General features: G+C 40.9%; 1 protein-coding gene across 2 annotated transcripts; it reads left to right on the top strand.

The window, feature by feature from the left end:
- The first annotated feature begins 678 nt into the window (after positions 1–678).
- On the top strand, positions 679–14,683 carry elovl1b (ELOVL fatty acid elongase 1b). Of its 2 annotated transcripts, none has more exons than XM_042213684.1 (8): positions 679–823; positions 12,380–12,480; positions 12,563–12,753; positions 12,950–13,030; positions 13,136–13,192; positions 13,286–13,391; positions 13,606–13,742; positions 13,834–14,683. In XM_042213684.1, exons 2-8 carry the CDS (start codon positions 12,411–12,413, stop codon positions 14,164–14,166), a joined length of 975 nt encoding a protein of 324 aa, XP_042069618.1. In that variant the 5' UTR covers positions 679–823; positions 12,380–12,410; the 3' UTR covers positions 14,167–14,683. The 2 variants fall into 2 exon arrangements, with proteins under 2 accessions (XP_042069618.1, XP_005946579.1); XM_005946517.3 differs by lacking the exon at positions 679–823 and adding an exon at positions 9,181–9,539.
- Positions 14,684–15,015: the final 332 nt, after the last annotated feature.

The following is a 15,015-nucleotide window of genomic DNA, read 5'->3' as shown; positions in this document are numbered from 1 at the left end:
ATTTTAGTTGTAACTTTTAGAGCTCTGCACGGTGAAGCTCCCCAGTATATCTCTGACCTGCTGAAACCTCATGCTTCATCCCGAGCACTTAGGTCTTCAGGTCAGAGGCTACTGGTGGTCCCACGTACTAGATTTAAAACACGTGGGGATCGGGCTTTTCAGGCACCGAGGCTGTGGAACTCTCTGCCGTTGTCTTTACGCTGTCTAGACTCTACTGACTCCTTTAAAAAGCAGCTGAAGACATTTTTATACAATTTTAATTAATTTAATTAATTTTAACTTGTATGTCTGATCTTATTGTAAAGCACTTTGTGATTTTTATCTGTGAAATGTGCTATATAAATAAATTTTACTTACTTACTATTTTACTTACTAATTGTATTTTAGTTTTTCTCTAAAGATATGGCAACTTACCTATACTCTGCATACTTTTATTCACATATGAGAGGAACCAAACTCAAAGTCATTTCTGTGTGTCAGTCGTTTTTTTTTACAATTGTAACCAGTAGTAGTTACAAAGAGCAGAAAATGAGCTCTAAACTGTACAGAATTTACATTACAAACGGTTACAATGAAACATCTGTGAGTGACCGCGGAATGGAGACGAAATGATATTTGATACACTGAGATGATTACGTCCATATTAAGCGACTAACTCACGCCAGTGTAGAGATGACTCCACCTTTTTCCGCCTCCATCAAAGGGTTGGGTCAGGAGGAAGATTTAAGCCGAGAGGAAGAGGAAGCACCGCTAACTAAAGCCACGCTTTGCGTCTTTTCTCCAGCATTCATTCGACAGACTCCACAGGTTTGCTTCAGTAAAAGTGAGTAGCTTTTGGACATTGTTGTCAGACTGTTTAACAGTGAGTTAAATGTTGACTCAGGGAGTTACTTTAAGGTGCTGCAGTTTTTCCTCCCTCAGGGGAGGGGGGGGAGGGGGCCAGATGTCAATTTAAACAATGTCAAATTCAAAGCTTCCTTTTGTTGTTTGTCTTTAAAGGCTCTTTTTTTTTTCTTACGCCTACAGTAAAGTAAAAAAAACAAACAAACTAGAATTTTTGTGTATATAATGTTTTTTCTTTCTTTTCTTTTTTTCTTTTTTTTTTTAAAGAAAAAACAAAAACCCTCAAAGTTAGGCGTTACCCCCTAACCAGATATCCGGTGTTGACTGGACTAATTGTATCGCCTGTGCACCTATTGTTGTTCTGCACTTTGAAGGGTTTTGATGTCATTTGCCATTTTGTAGCTGTCATGCATCTAAAGGGAGGCAATAAAGACAGCATATTAATGTGCATACTGCAAGCTCCAAATGTGCTTCCGCGAGAAGTGAAATATAGTTTACCTGCTGGTCAAATGTCACAACGGTTTCTAACGGTTAACGCTAAGACAGAGCGACGCAGAAGCGCACACTCCGCTTCCTCCAGCTCAGAAACATACTCGCCTTTAGCTAATCTGTCAGGTGAAACATGGTTACAAAGTCAAGTTGTTGCATATATGAAGGGACAAAACAACAACAACAACTAAAAACAACTTTCACACCACTAGCAAAATTTAATTCTCCACTAAATGCTGTGTGATCTCTTATAGTGGCGAGGCGGAGAACTACATCAAACATCACATCTGTTATGTAACATGTGATTGAAAAAGAGTAGGCGTGTGCATGTATTTTTAATTAGTCTAACTTATTATTGTGTAATGTTAACATCCATAAGTGCATTTAATGTATGGAAAGTCTGACTATAGGAGAAAGGGATGCCATGCTAGATATTTAGTGGCATTGCTATGCATTTGATTGCCCACAGTCTCTGCAGCCTCTGCATTATTTGAATTGCCACAATTTTCCACTGTTTAGCTGGAGAGATTACACCGATGCAAGAAGTCGTTTGGTTAAACAATTTAAGCTTTGTACAGTTTTGATTAGTTCATGAAAGTGTTTAAATGCCCCCCTCCCCCCAGTTATGTCCCTGTGAAAGTAGCCTTTGATGCTTTCCAAATTGTGTGCCAAGATAGATTATGGGCTACTAACTGAAAGTTACGACAAATGTTTACAATGTCAACAAACAATTGTGTGACTTAGACAAAAGACCTCAAGGTCAACCAGCCCAGCCATATCTCTGATAGCAATGTAAACACTACAGCAGTGCTGTGGCTGTTAACAGTTCAGCATCATACTCTTATCACTTCGCCTTCAAATGTCAACACCTTCTCCGATGGCCTTGGGTAGTTTCAAATATAATCTTCAACCAGTAGAAATGACACTGGGTCTTTTTAAACAGTGTGTTTCTGACTATGCTTCTATCCAGCAGTGCCGAGTGTGGTGGTGGTGCAACCACGCCTCACATGCGTCTCCTGTTCATCAGCGAGCATGTGTAGTGGGGGGATGTGTCATTTTACTTCACCTCATGTTAAAACCTGTTCTTTGGTTGTTTTTTTTAAATGGGGAAGCAGGATTTTAAGGTTGCTTCCCCAACTGGGTTAGTTCACTGACATTTTTAAGATCTGCCCTGACATGATTTTTTTTTTTTTTTAAACTCTGTGTGTGAACTTGGCAGATCTGACTGCTGTCAGTTAACTTAAGGCTTCTATTGGCTCTTTAAATGTTTTCCAGAAACTCTCTGAACTCCTGCTTATTTAGACAAATGCCTTCATAGTCTCTATTTATGGACCAACTTGTTCTAAAACAACTTCCTTGGAAAATACTCCAATTGGGAGTAAGTTGCACGTTCAAGGAACTTGCAGTAAATTTGACCTCTGATGTCTATAAACAAGTATTTTAGAAGGCTCATTTCATGTTTCTCCATTCGGGTGGAGAAGCTACTGTACCTGATATTCAGCATTTCATTTAGCCAAATGTCTGAATGTCACTTAAGTGCTCACATGCTGATAGGGAACTTTGTCGAGGGGAAGAAGTGTGACGTTGTCAATTAACTGTTATCTCTTTTGTTTGGGGTGTGGCCATAATGCACATGAACGGCAGCAGTAGACAGTATGGGTTTCAGTTTGAGGCCTTTTAAGTGAGCAGATCTAAACAGTTGATCTAGTTGGACTAGAAGTAATTAAAGCTCAACGTTTGATGTGCACTTCAGTCTGTATAAGCATCTAATATTTGAATTCCTATGTTGTAATTTAAATTCTTCAATTCCAAGAAGAGGAAGTAAAGTACTGGTTTTATGTCCTCCAGTATGCTATGACTGGTTCTGTGTTTTGACCAGCATGTTTAGTTATTGTGGCTAAATGGAAATCAATTTTCCATTCGCTTGTATCGTTTTATAGAAATGTGTGCCAAAGGTCAAATGATACAAATACTGTAAATTAAAAACTGACAGACTGATTAGTAATACTTGAACCCTTTGTTTGTGGGGGGGGGGGGGGGGGGTTGCCCTTAAGTGTGTGTGTGTGTGTGTGTAAGCCTAGGTTCCTGTTATAGCAGTTCCGCAGGTATCCAGACAGACACGAAGTGTCATTCACTCATGTTACAGTCTTGCCCAGTCTCAACTAGATAAGATAAGATAAGATAAGATAAACTTTATTAATCCCTCAGGTGGGTTCCTCTGGGAAATTCGGTTTCCAATAAGCACAGCACCGACAGACGCAGAACGTAGCAGAATTTTATATATATATATATACACACACACACACACACACACACACACACACACACACACACACACACGAAAGGGATAAATAGGAATAAGAATACAAGGGAATTGCACATTTCAAGTATTGAAGTCTATTGCACCGTTGACTATTAACAGAAAGTATTGCACAGTGAAGTGAAGAGGCACTACAACCTAGTTGTTCCCCCCTCCTTTGTCCTCCTGTTTCCCCTCCAGAGAGGAGTTAAACAGTTTGATGGCGTGTGGGACAAAGGAGTTTTTAAGTCTGTTGGTTCTTGTACGTTTCAATATCAAGTCTGAGTTTTTAGGTGCTGTAAACTGACTTGCATAATCACTTCTGTTTTTAATGAGGGATTATTGCAGACATTACAGTGTGCTCACGTTTGGCTTTGTCTCTTAAATTGTTTAGATGGCTTATTACTAATCTGAAGAGTCAAGTTCCTGTGTTATAATAGCTGAATGAGGAAACACGCCCAACTTTTCATATTACTAATGTCTGGTTTAAAGTCTCAGTCCTAAGAAAATAAAACTCATATGCATCCTCCAGCTTCGCTTGTTTATGTTATTAAAGATTTTTTTTTCCCAAATAATTCCTTTATGCATGACCACAGATTAAATGATGGCACCATGCAAATTTACTTCATGCTTCCTGTATGTGCTAAAGTGCAGTGGGGTTGTTTTGGTTACCCCCCCCCCATTTCTCTCTCACGCACTCACTCACCATGAAGTCAGGTGGGTTCGCAGAGGTGCAGTGGACTAACAGCTATGGAAAGTTTCAGAAATCCGAGACCTGTACTCTGACAGAAGGAAGGAGGGAGGTGCTTTAAGAGAATAGGAGCAGTGTTGAACATCCAGCCGGCAGGTAGGGGAGATGCAGCCCCCCCCCAATACCATACACACCCAAATACAATTGAGGGGGGGGGTGGCGTGAACATGCCAGTCCTGAGACGGGTTCAGCAACATTCCTGTACTGGGGAGTAGTGGTTTCTACAACTTCAGCATTTGGTTGTTGTTTTGCATTTTATAAAACATGTCACTTGGTGAGACTAAAGCATGTTTTCAGTCTTATCATATGTAAAATCTGCTATGGCTGCTTGATAATATGCTAATCTGCATTCAAATCTGAGGATTTTGACTAGTCACTGTTCCAATATCACACAAGTTCATGACAAAGGTTCTTTAGACAAAGGATATTTAATCCAGAATAAAACCAGATTATGCAACTTGTATTATGTCAGCAGCCTGTGTATTTTTGCCAGCAATCAAAGCCTGCAGAGTAAATGCTGAGGTTTTTGTTCCTTGCTCTATAGATTGAATCTTCAGAGAGTCTGTTGGTGGGGGAGTATATTCATAATATTTTTTTTTTTTCATTAGGCTTATATAAGAGTAAAATTCTTAGACCACATCTTAGGAAAATAAAAACAAAATGATTAACTTAAGCATGCATGGAAAAAACCTAAATATTTACATAATTGCTGAGCATTCTTTCAATAGCATTACTGTAATGTAATATACACTACAAGTTTTTAAATTTGACACGTGCACTCAGGTGTTCATCCAGATACTTTCACATTCGCACACTTTCTCAGCCTCGCTGCCCCTAAACGGTCGTCTCGTTTTTTGCAAGTATGTGAGAGCACATACCTGTCCAAAAGGTACATGTGCTCTCAGTGTGTCAGGATGACGAAGCTGCAAAGCAAGTTGGGGTTTGGTTGAATGAAACCAGCTTATACAGCCATGATTACAGTTATCAACTTCAGATAAAATTGTATAAAATGCAGTCGGCCTGAAGATTGTGGTCCCAGGTGACAGTTCTGTCCCTGAGGACATGAACATACTACTAATACCTTTGTTTTCTCTGGCGTCTGTCATCCAGCTGGCTTGACTGGAATGTGTGTCGGCGTTTTGCCACGTGAGGTTCACGTTAATTTAGCTGACTTATGTAGCCAGTCGGTGTGCTGTCAGGTTTTTGATGTTGCTGCCTTTAGGACTTTCTACCTGGGGCGAGACTGCAGACTCTCAGGAATGCAGTTTGTGTTAAACAATTGTTTAAAAATTGCCAGTAGCATGCCTTCAGAGGTGACGTTCATACACTCTATAGAGTAATGGAAGTTTTTGCTTTATGTAATTTGACCAGTTATTTTTACCCTGGCAGGAGAGCCTGATTTGTCACACCACTTTGTGACATTCTAGTGGAAATTCTGGGAGACTTGTGCTTCCTGCTTAAAGCATTTGCAGCACACAGTTTGCTCACTGTGCTCTTTACATCTCAATCTACTGAGATTCTACAGTTTAATTCTGAGCTATTGGTAAATATAAAGTTTGCATCAGTGTCAACAGTTGAAGGTGTACACCTTTCAAGTGAATTGATTTTACCGTGTAAAATGGGCTTTTGGTGTGTGTGTCTGACACTGAGGTTAACACAACGTGTGATGTGTGCAATATTACCAGCTTATGTGTCTGAAAGCATGTACATGCTTGTACTTGGAAGGTTTTCACGCAGTTTGACATCTGAAGCATCTGACGTCTGTCAAGCAACTTTTGATTTTAAAAAATAAAAATACAGGTTTTATCAAGATGTTGCTTTAACTTTCCCTTAGATCAAACCAAAATACACTGAATATTTATCTGTCAGTCATATGCAGATAATGGTCTGAGTGGAAGTGAGATAAACATCAAAACTGTGCTCAGCGTCACGGTTATCAGTACGGGAGTAAAGGGGCTGATCTTGGAAACCACCGTTTGTGGCACTTCCGCTTCTGTCATATTCTGTATTTTGTTCAATGGGAACAAAAAGGGTTACTGGTTTCACTGAGGAGCATGACTGTCATATTTGAAAGGGCTTTGTCAGCACCTCAAACTGCAGCTGATCTCGTTTTTGTTGTCAGGTGTGTTTTGGTATTTGGAGGAAGGGCTGAAATGCACTGGAGTGCTACCTCCACTCTCCCATGTTGCCCCCAGGGCCAGAACAACAGGCGACGCTGGCTGGGTCGGATACTGTCTCACTAAACGGGGCCTTTTCCACTATAAGCTCATTTGTGTCATGCTTGCAGCTGGCTCGAGCTGAATGGCGAAGTTCAACTATTATCTGTCAAAGCCACTATTTTTATCAGTGCAACAGGCATTTTATGGGCTCTTGTTTCTGTGTCCTTTACTTATCGGCCTCTTTAAACAAAGGTGTGTGTGTGTGTGTGTGTGTGTGTGTGTGTGTGTGTGTGTGTGTGTGTGTGTGTGTGTGTGTGTGTCAAATTTTTACAAAGCTGTCTAGTAGACTGATAATAAATGTGTGGAATTTTAGAAACAACTCTTTTTAAATGATTGCTTGTAGTTTTGACTAGAACACCTTAAATAAAAAAAACTCAAACCCACTTTTTGTTACTTACAATAGGGCTGCACGATTTTGCATAAAATGAGAATTGAGATCACGATTCTCTCACGATTTTCTTTTCCAGTATAAATATTTATTGCACTTATTAACTGCACATCAACTTCGTAACAGTTGAGACTGAACATAAAAACAACAAATGTCTCACGTTTTGTTGTTGTACTGCTTGAAATTCCGTCTCCACCGTTGCTCGACACTGCGTGTATAGAGCAGGTAGTGCAACAATAGAAAAATAGTTGCGGGACGGCACTGTGTAGCGTTTGTCTAGGGTGTTGATCATTTTCCTAAATCCCTCGTTTTGCACAGTGTTGATGGGAGCCATATCTTTGGTCAGGTGATAAGTGATAGCCTCCGTAATTTCTTTGTGCCTGCGGGAGTTCGACGGGTATAGGGAAGCGCTGTATAAGGTTCCCGTTATTGATGTTTGGGTGGTTGACCGGGACGGATTTTCTCCTGTCACTTTCTCGTCATCCCTGACGTGCTCTCCGTTGTTTTTTCCTGCTAATTTTAGCATCACACGGCACAGCTTCTGTATCACGTGGTATAAGGCTCCGCCCTTGTCATTTGTTGAGCAGGAAGGAGGCTGTTTTCATGCAGATTACGTCCCGGATCAAAATGCGGTACAATCGTCGTCGTTTTTTTTTTTTTTTTTTTTTTTTTTTTTTTTTTTTTTTAAATCGTTGTCATTTGGAAATGAGATCGCACATAAGTATGAATCGAGATCGCGATTTTCTAACGATTAATCGTGCAGCCCTAGGGGCGATCGTGGCTCAAGAGTTAGGAGTTCGCCTTGTAATCGGAAGGTTGCCGGTTCGAGCCCCAGCTTGGTCAGTCTCGGTCGTTGTGTCCTTGGGCAAGACACTTCACCCGTTGCCTACTGGTGGTGGTCAGAGGGCCCGGTGGCGCCAGTGTCCGGCAGCCTCGCCTCTGTCAGTGCGCCCCAGGGTGGCTGTGGCTACAATGTAGCTTGCCATCACCAGTGTGTGAATGGGTGGATGACTGGATATGTAAAGCGCTTTGGGGTCCTTAGGGACTAGTAAAGCGCTATATAAATACAGGCCATTTACCATTTTACTTACAACTAATGTTTATTAGATCCCAGTGTTTCTGTCCTATTGAACTTTAGCGTGTACAAAATCTGTTTTGCCAAGGCTGAAATGATCCATAACCGGGTTTTTCCTGGAAGCTCTAGATGTGCCTTTAAGGGACAAATGAGTGTGTCTTATCTTATAGATGTTAGATGTGTTTTCCTTTAATTTTTTTGACCATGTAATAAGATTAAATTACATTTATAATACTTAAACTTCTTCTTTTTTCTTTTCTTTTTTTTTAAATGAATCAATCGCAGTCTTGGTCTTTGGGAAAGGCCAAAAACTCCTTGGATGCCAAAGGTGTTATGTGCAAAAGCATGTGGTGTAACTCGTACTACACATTTTTTGTTTCTCCTTAAGCATGGCTGGGTGTGGCAGTGGGATCAGGATAAGAAGTTTCCTACTGGAAAGCAAAACCTCCTTTCACAACGCTAAAGAATTTTAAGCATTGCCGTATGAGTCACTTCTTCCCATTGCGGCAATTAATTTCATCTTCCTTTTGCTTTGCTGTCCAACACTGAGCAAACATCTTTATAGCTCTCTTATCTTGCCTTGTAGTTTAAATTTATCCAACACCTTTTTTCACTTTTTCCATTGAGGCTACCAGGAGAGGCTTCTTGGATTTTTTTCCTTTTAAACTGGACTTGCATGTGTACCTAATGAAGCTGTATTTCCAGTTGGACAATACAGGACAAACACAAACTATAGGAGGAGGCTAGTCTGCCTTATTGAGGCATTTTACTCATGCCGTGGATTGTCCAGCAGTGCAGGAGAAGAAATGGAGGCTAGTTTTGCTTTATGGGTGTTGGCCAGGCCGAGGACCAGTAAAGGCGTAACAATGGCTCCCTTCATGATAACAGAGTCTCTACTGATTTCTCGCCCGCTCCCTGTGAATAATATTATCAGCCCACCCCTGAGAGGAGCCGTACAGGGTGACTCCAGAGTAGGGTTTCTGGTGTTTCAAGTGAGTGAAGGGTGTGACAAGGAGAGCAAAGTAAGGAGGGGGTGGGTGGGTGGGTGGGTTTTGACGTCAGCTTGGTGAAACCTGGGGGCGGTCACAGAATACATACATCAAGGTAGTGTGGGATTTAAATGGGGGTAATCTCTCACCTCAGTAGTTCTCTCTCTCTCTCTCTGGGTTACACAGAGCAGCCACTCTCTTCCCTCGCTCGCTCTCGTTCAGGCTCAGCCTCTTTCCCTCCCTCTCCTTGTGTGAACTAGTTATTCATCCACTGTATGAGTCAGGGAGGGTGGAGTTTTGGAAGACCGCTGTACCAGTCACACTTTGTCAGTTTACTTTCTCAATCCCATCTCTTTCTGTCACTTCTCTGCTGCTGCTGCTGCTGCTGCTGCCGTCTGCCCTTGTACTTTACACTTAGGCTTTATCGTGCTGTGCAAGAGGAGTCCACTTCGGCTTTTTAAGTGGAAATTTTTTGTCTCAGCAAGGGTAAGTTGCTCAATGTTACGTCAAAGGTGAACTAACTTGTGTGTGGAGTCTGTCAACACTTCGAGCAGTTCAAGGTTGTTTTAAGCTTCTTTACTCAAAGGTTTTGGTTCCTTTTGGTCAGGCTGCTTTTTGTCACTGTTGTTATAAGATAATTGACTGTATGCTTAACAAATGGGTTCCTGGTTTGCTCCCCCTCCCCCATCTCCTGAATTTTTTTTCCCCATCATCTCTGCTGCTCCAGTTTGTTCATCATTAACTCTTAACTCGTGAGCTCCCTTTTTCCATCCCTATGATTCATTGACATGGCTCTCTTAAGAAAATGTTTCCCTTCCTTTTTCACTGTATCTCTGCTGTGAACCAGCCACACCATTTAAGTCAAGGTCATTTAGTAATGGATAGGTGGTTGTAGTGGGACCGGTCTTTTAGGACTTCACTCAAAGTGTAAATTGGAATTCTAAAAAGCTTTTAATGACTTTTTACTTTTATTCAAAGTAGAAAGGGCCTTCAATGGCCACATGCCGGCTTGCATTACATCATTGGAATCTAACCTTTTTTTTTTTTTTTTCTTTTCTTTTCTTTTCTTGACCCCTCTCAACTATGAGAGGAAGTTGGTGTTGACCTGTGGAATTACTGATAAGAGATGAAAAGTGGCGACTGGTCGGGCTTCAGTGTACTGCTAGTCCAAATCCTGTGGTGATGCTGATGTTTAACTGGTGGACAGTTGGGTGGCGTCATGTGTCGGTTAATTGATAACTGGGTGCAATAAATGATACTTTATTATCCACGTGAGGCAAACTGACTGCTGTTAGACAAAGATTATTGGTGGTAATAATTCTAGTTTCTCTCATGGAGAAATGGGCGGGGGGGGGGCATTTTTCTTTGACCTTCTACTTTCATCCTGTTCTGAGAACACAAAAATATTCATTCTTGGTTGTTTTGTCATGAATCACAAGACTATCCTTCTGACTTGCACAGTCAGATTTATTCTAAGTACCCTTTCTAGGCAGTCACATGTTGCCTGTTCATATTTGAAAATAGGATTTTTTTTTTTTTTTTTTTTATTACTTTCATCTTGTTGTGGTGGGATTTCCTTAAACCTGCACTTTTTAACAGTGGTGATGCTGTATTATTATTTTTATGAAAAGCATCACTTGCTAAACCATAATGTGATCAATTTAACTTTTCAGCATTTTCCCTCAGAACAAGACTCTGCACAACAGACATGATGATACTCTTGTTGAAATGTAAGGTGCCTGACCAAAGGCCTCATCCGTCAATTCAAAAAAAACAAACCTTTGTGTAAGAGGCGTCTGAAATACACTGATTGTCACACTCGACGCAGGAATTTTCATGTCACAAATAAACAGCTCTTTGGTTTCACAATGTCGTTGGAAGGAAGCGATGTGGCTATCACAAGAAGTGGTCTGGAATGCTGCAGTAAATTTGGAAGCTTAACAAGAAGGACAACTATAAAAACAGTGGTGTTGACACAGTGCTTAGGTTAACAATTTCTTGAATGTACAAAGCGACGAGGAAGGAGGATGAGTTTGACACAAGACACTAATCCTGTGATGCTTCAATTATTTTTAACTTTAATATTTCAAGCAATATTAAAAGTAAAGTTTATCACAAACTGTTTGAAATGTATTTGACTTTTGGATTGTGCAACAGTCACTTTCTCTTCTGTTTTCACTGCGACTTGGTTTCTGACTGAGATCCCATTTGGGGGGGAAAAACAGAAGAGAAAATGACTTTTGCACAAATTCCCCAATCTGATTTCTAACTTTTACTTAAACAAAAATGGATTTCCTGCCTATCAAATCGATCTAGCTCATTGTTCACAAAATGCATAACCTCAATCCACATGTACTTTTCTTTTTCCTTGCCCCTCTAGGCACCCGTGTGAGCTCAGGGTCACCTGACCTTCATTCCTCAGGCTTAAATTATTAGCTTTTAATTGTATTGACTTTAGGAGGGCTGTACTTTTTGGCAGTGAAAGAGCATTGTAGACTCGTATCAAACAATGCATCCTCTGGGCCCAGTGTGGCTTGCGCTGACCGCACCCTGCGTATAAATATGTTTTGTGGTTTACATTTGAAATCTGCTTTAAACAACAGAAAATGTCCAGTTTCGAAAGCAGAGCAGTTTTCTTGTGTGCCGACTGCTTTTAGTGGTCTCTATAAAACTGCCATGTCACAAGAAGGAGCAGTCGTCAGTTTAATGGGTTCAGTGACCAGGAACTTAAACTGCTGGGTTTATTGGTGGAGGCAGTATTGTGCCTTAACTCGTGGCCTGACTCTTGTACACAAACAGCCAGCCTCAGTGTGGGATGAGGGATGCCCTCAGTTCCTTGTAGCACCTCCTCTCAGATATCAGGCCATGTCTGATGAGTGGTTCGAACCAGGGCAAAGCATCTTGGGAATTTCTGTTGGGAGCGTTTGTTTGGTGAGGGATGAGCTCTCTGCTCCAGTAACTGCGTTTCAGACCTGCTGAATCAGGAAATGTAAGAATGCGCCTCCCTGAGGACACCGGCAAGACAGAGGGAGGGGGGGTTGTATTTTTTTTTCTTTAGAAAATTAGTTTGCATTTTTTAATTTCTCTAGAAATGTAACTGTTTAAAAATGATCTGTTCAGGGTTCTGTTTGAACAGGAAAAATGATCCTGGCATGACAGGTTTGACCTTAAACCTTTGTGTTTTTGACACCGTTTAAAACAAATGCTGTTCTGCTTTGAGTCAAATTTCAGCCCCTGAGATATTCTCATGGAGCTCTGGAAGGATTGTTGCAGTGTTTTCCTTTCAGCTAAAACTAACAATGAGCTTTTTGTGTATTTGTTTGCAGATAATTGGGTCATAACAATACAAGAGCCAATATGCTTCAGGAGATTCAGGAGATGGGTTCACATGCCAAGGATATCTATGATTTCCTTCTGTCGGGACTTGGTAGGTTTAGTTTTTTTTAAACACTGAGAAAATACAGACTTGTGTTTGTTTGTCTAAATACATTTCCCCTTTCCCGCTCTAGATCCACGGATCACAGATTATCCTCTGATGCAGAGTCCCATAACCATGACGACAATACTGCTGGGCTACCTGTTCTTTGTACTGTACCTCGGACCTCGCTTAATGGCCAATCGCAAACCTTTCCAGCTCAAGGAGCCTATGATAGTTTACAACTTCTTGCTTGTGGCCTTGTCAATATTCATCGTATATGAAGTAAGAATCTGTTATCTAGCATTTAAAATATTAAAAGAATAAAGTTAATGCACATTGTTAGCATTTCATCATTTATTCAAGACTGCTTTCCTCAATGGATATTGTTGGATATATTCATTTGGTTGAACCTGCATCTGTAAGGATCAATGCCCTCAGCAAAGATAAAGTCCTGATAAACTTGTGTTTTTATTTGCAGTTTTTGATGTCTGGGTGGGCCACAACGTATACTTGGAGATGTGATGCAGTTGATGCCTCTAACAGTCCTCAAGCACTACGAGTAAGTCGCCCTAACTCTATAACAATTACTATTATTAAAGACAATGAATATAAAAACTGACTTTCCTTCCACTGAGTCACAAACTAAAAAGTCTCTCATTGTTAGATGGTCCAAGTGGCGTGGCTGTTCTGGTTCTCCAAGATTATTGAGCTGATGGACACAGTAAGTTCGCATATTCTGATGCCATGGTTTATAAAATGTGCCTTAATGTTCAGTTTTAGTAAACTGTGTTCTGACCAGAATCCCCTCTGTTAGATCTTCTTTGTGTTGAGGAAAAAGCACGGCCAGATTACCTTCCTACACATCTTCCACCATTCCTTCATGCCCTGGACCTGGTGGTGGGGAGTTGCGTATGCTCCAGGTAAGTACATAACCTTAAGTTGTCAATGGTTAATGGAGGAGGGAGGGGGAGCATTGCGGAAGTGTTATGCAGTTGGCTCATCCTGCATACCAATCTTGAAGATAAGATGGTCTTTTTAAAGCCTTTCAAGAAGCTTTGTACAGATGACCTGACTATCGATATGAAAATGATTAACCAAGAGAATTCGGTGTGATGTTTGTGGTTATCACTTCAGGTGGAATGGGATCTTTCCATGCCATGGTAAACTCTTCCGTCCATGTTGTTATGTATTTCTACTATGGCCTTTCTGCTGCTGGACCTCGCTTCCAGAAATTTTTGTGGTGGAAGAAATACATGACTGCAATTCAGTTGGTACGTATAGCCTATACTGACTCAGTGGTGTTACCAGTAGAGCACATTTTTATTGTGTATTTGGCTAATTTCTCATTTTTCTTCTCAATAGATCCAGTTTGTGCTGGTATCTCTCCATGCTACCCAGTATTACTTCATGAGCAGCTGTGATTACCAGTTCCCTGTGATCCTCCACCTCATCTGGATTTATGGTACCTTCTTCTTTGTTCTGTTCTCCAACTTCTGGTTCCAGGCTTACATTAAGGGCAAGCGACTGCCGAAACAGTGTCAGAACAGCACAGCTGTGCACACAAATGGCAAATACTGTGAGAATGGCAACGGTGTGAAAAACGGTACTGCCAATGGTGTATCACACGGGGTTACCAATGGCTCGGTCCACCACGAGAATGGCAGCTCTTACATGGGTAAGATGAAGAAGGCCTAGGAAGTCTGGAAGGAAAAGCCCAAGATGTATGGCCCTGTAAACCTGATAAAACTACTACAGATTCCAAATAATTTGTTCCTTTCTTTTTCTGTTTTTAGTTTTCTATGTAAAATGTGGGAGGATGATGTGGTCAGTGACTTCCACAGGTGGGGTCCCAAATTTGGTTGTTTGGTTTGTTAGTTTCTTTGCATTGGGGAACCATCTATGGAACACAATGTATGAAGAGAAGATGTTTTGACCCATGTTGTCTTCACTGATGTTGCAAACAACCTCCTAGTTCAGTATCACTCTGGTGGCCTTTCACCACACTTGTCTTCACTTCTTATCTGACCCCCATGTCCTCCTGACACACTGTGGACAGATGACTGTACAGTTTCTATCAAACTTGAAGATGCTTTTTGTAAATAGTTTTACAAAAAAAAAAAAGAAACTAATTGTATTGCTATACTTTAGACTTTCTAAAATTTGTTACTTTGTATTTAATTAATATGCAAATAAATCCCATTTTAAATGATCAGCGTTGACTTTTTTTTCCCCCAAACTCTGACAACAGTTTATTGGATATGTAACTTGATTTTACTTAGCAGATCTTTGGGCTCCAACATTTTGCTGTCGCAGCAAAAGTATTTGCATTGTCTGCATGTGCTTCTTGTCTCTGCCATCCCAAATATGTGCAGCAAGTAGGAGGTCAACAAGGGCTCTATTCTTCATGGCACAAGGCAGAAATTGCGTCCCGCAGACCGGAACCACCAGAACAATTCCCGCTCAAATCAGTTCATCAGGGTCAGGAATGGGGTGATTGCAAAAAGGTTTACTTTGCCTGTGTTAGGCAGATAAATTAGCTGCCTA

The sequence above is a fragment of the Haplochromis burtoni genome, unplaced genomic scaffold (genome assembly GCF_018398535.1).
Source record: "Haplochromis burtoni strain Fernald_Lab_line unplaced genomic scaffold, NCSU_Asbu1 Contig_468, whole genome shotgun sequence".
In the NCBI taxonomy this organism is placed as follows: domain Eukaryota; kingdom Metazoa; phylum Chordata; class Actinopteri; order Cichliformes; family Cichlidae; genus Haplochromis; species Haplochromis burtoni.
Note: the sequence above shows the minus strand (reverse complement) of the source record. Positions and strands in the feature narration are given on the sequence as shown.

Excerpts from the sequence above, each read along its gene's own strand:
- elovl1b (XM_042213684.1), top strand. The coding sequence starts at position 12,411 with ATGCTTCAGGAGATTCAGGAGATGGGTTCACATGCCAAGGATATCTAT. Across the intron at positions 12,481-12,562 it reads TTTCCTTCTGTCGGGACTTG|ATCCACGGATCACAGATTAT; the intron begins GTAGGTTTAGTT and ends TTCCCGCTCTAG. Across the intron at positions 13,031-13,135 it reads ACAGTCCTCAAGCACTACGA|ATGGTCCAAGTGGCGTGGCT; the intron begins GTAAGTCGCCCT and ends TCTCATTGTTAG.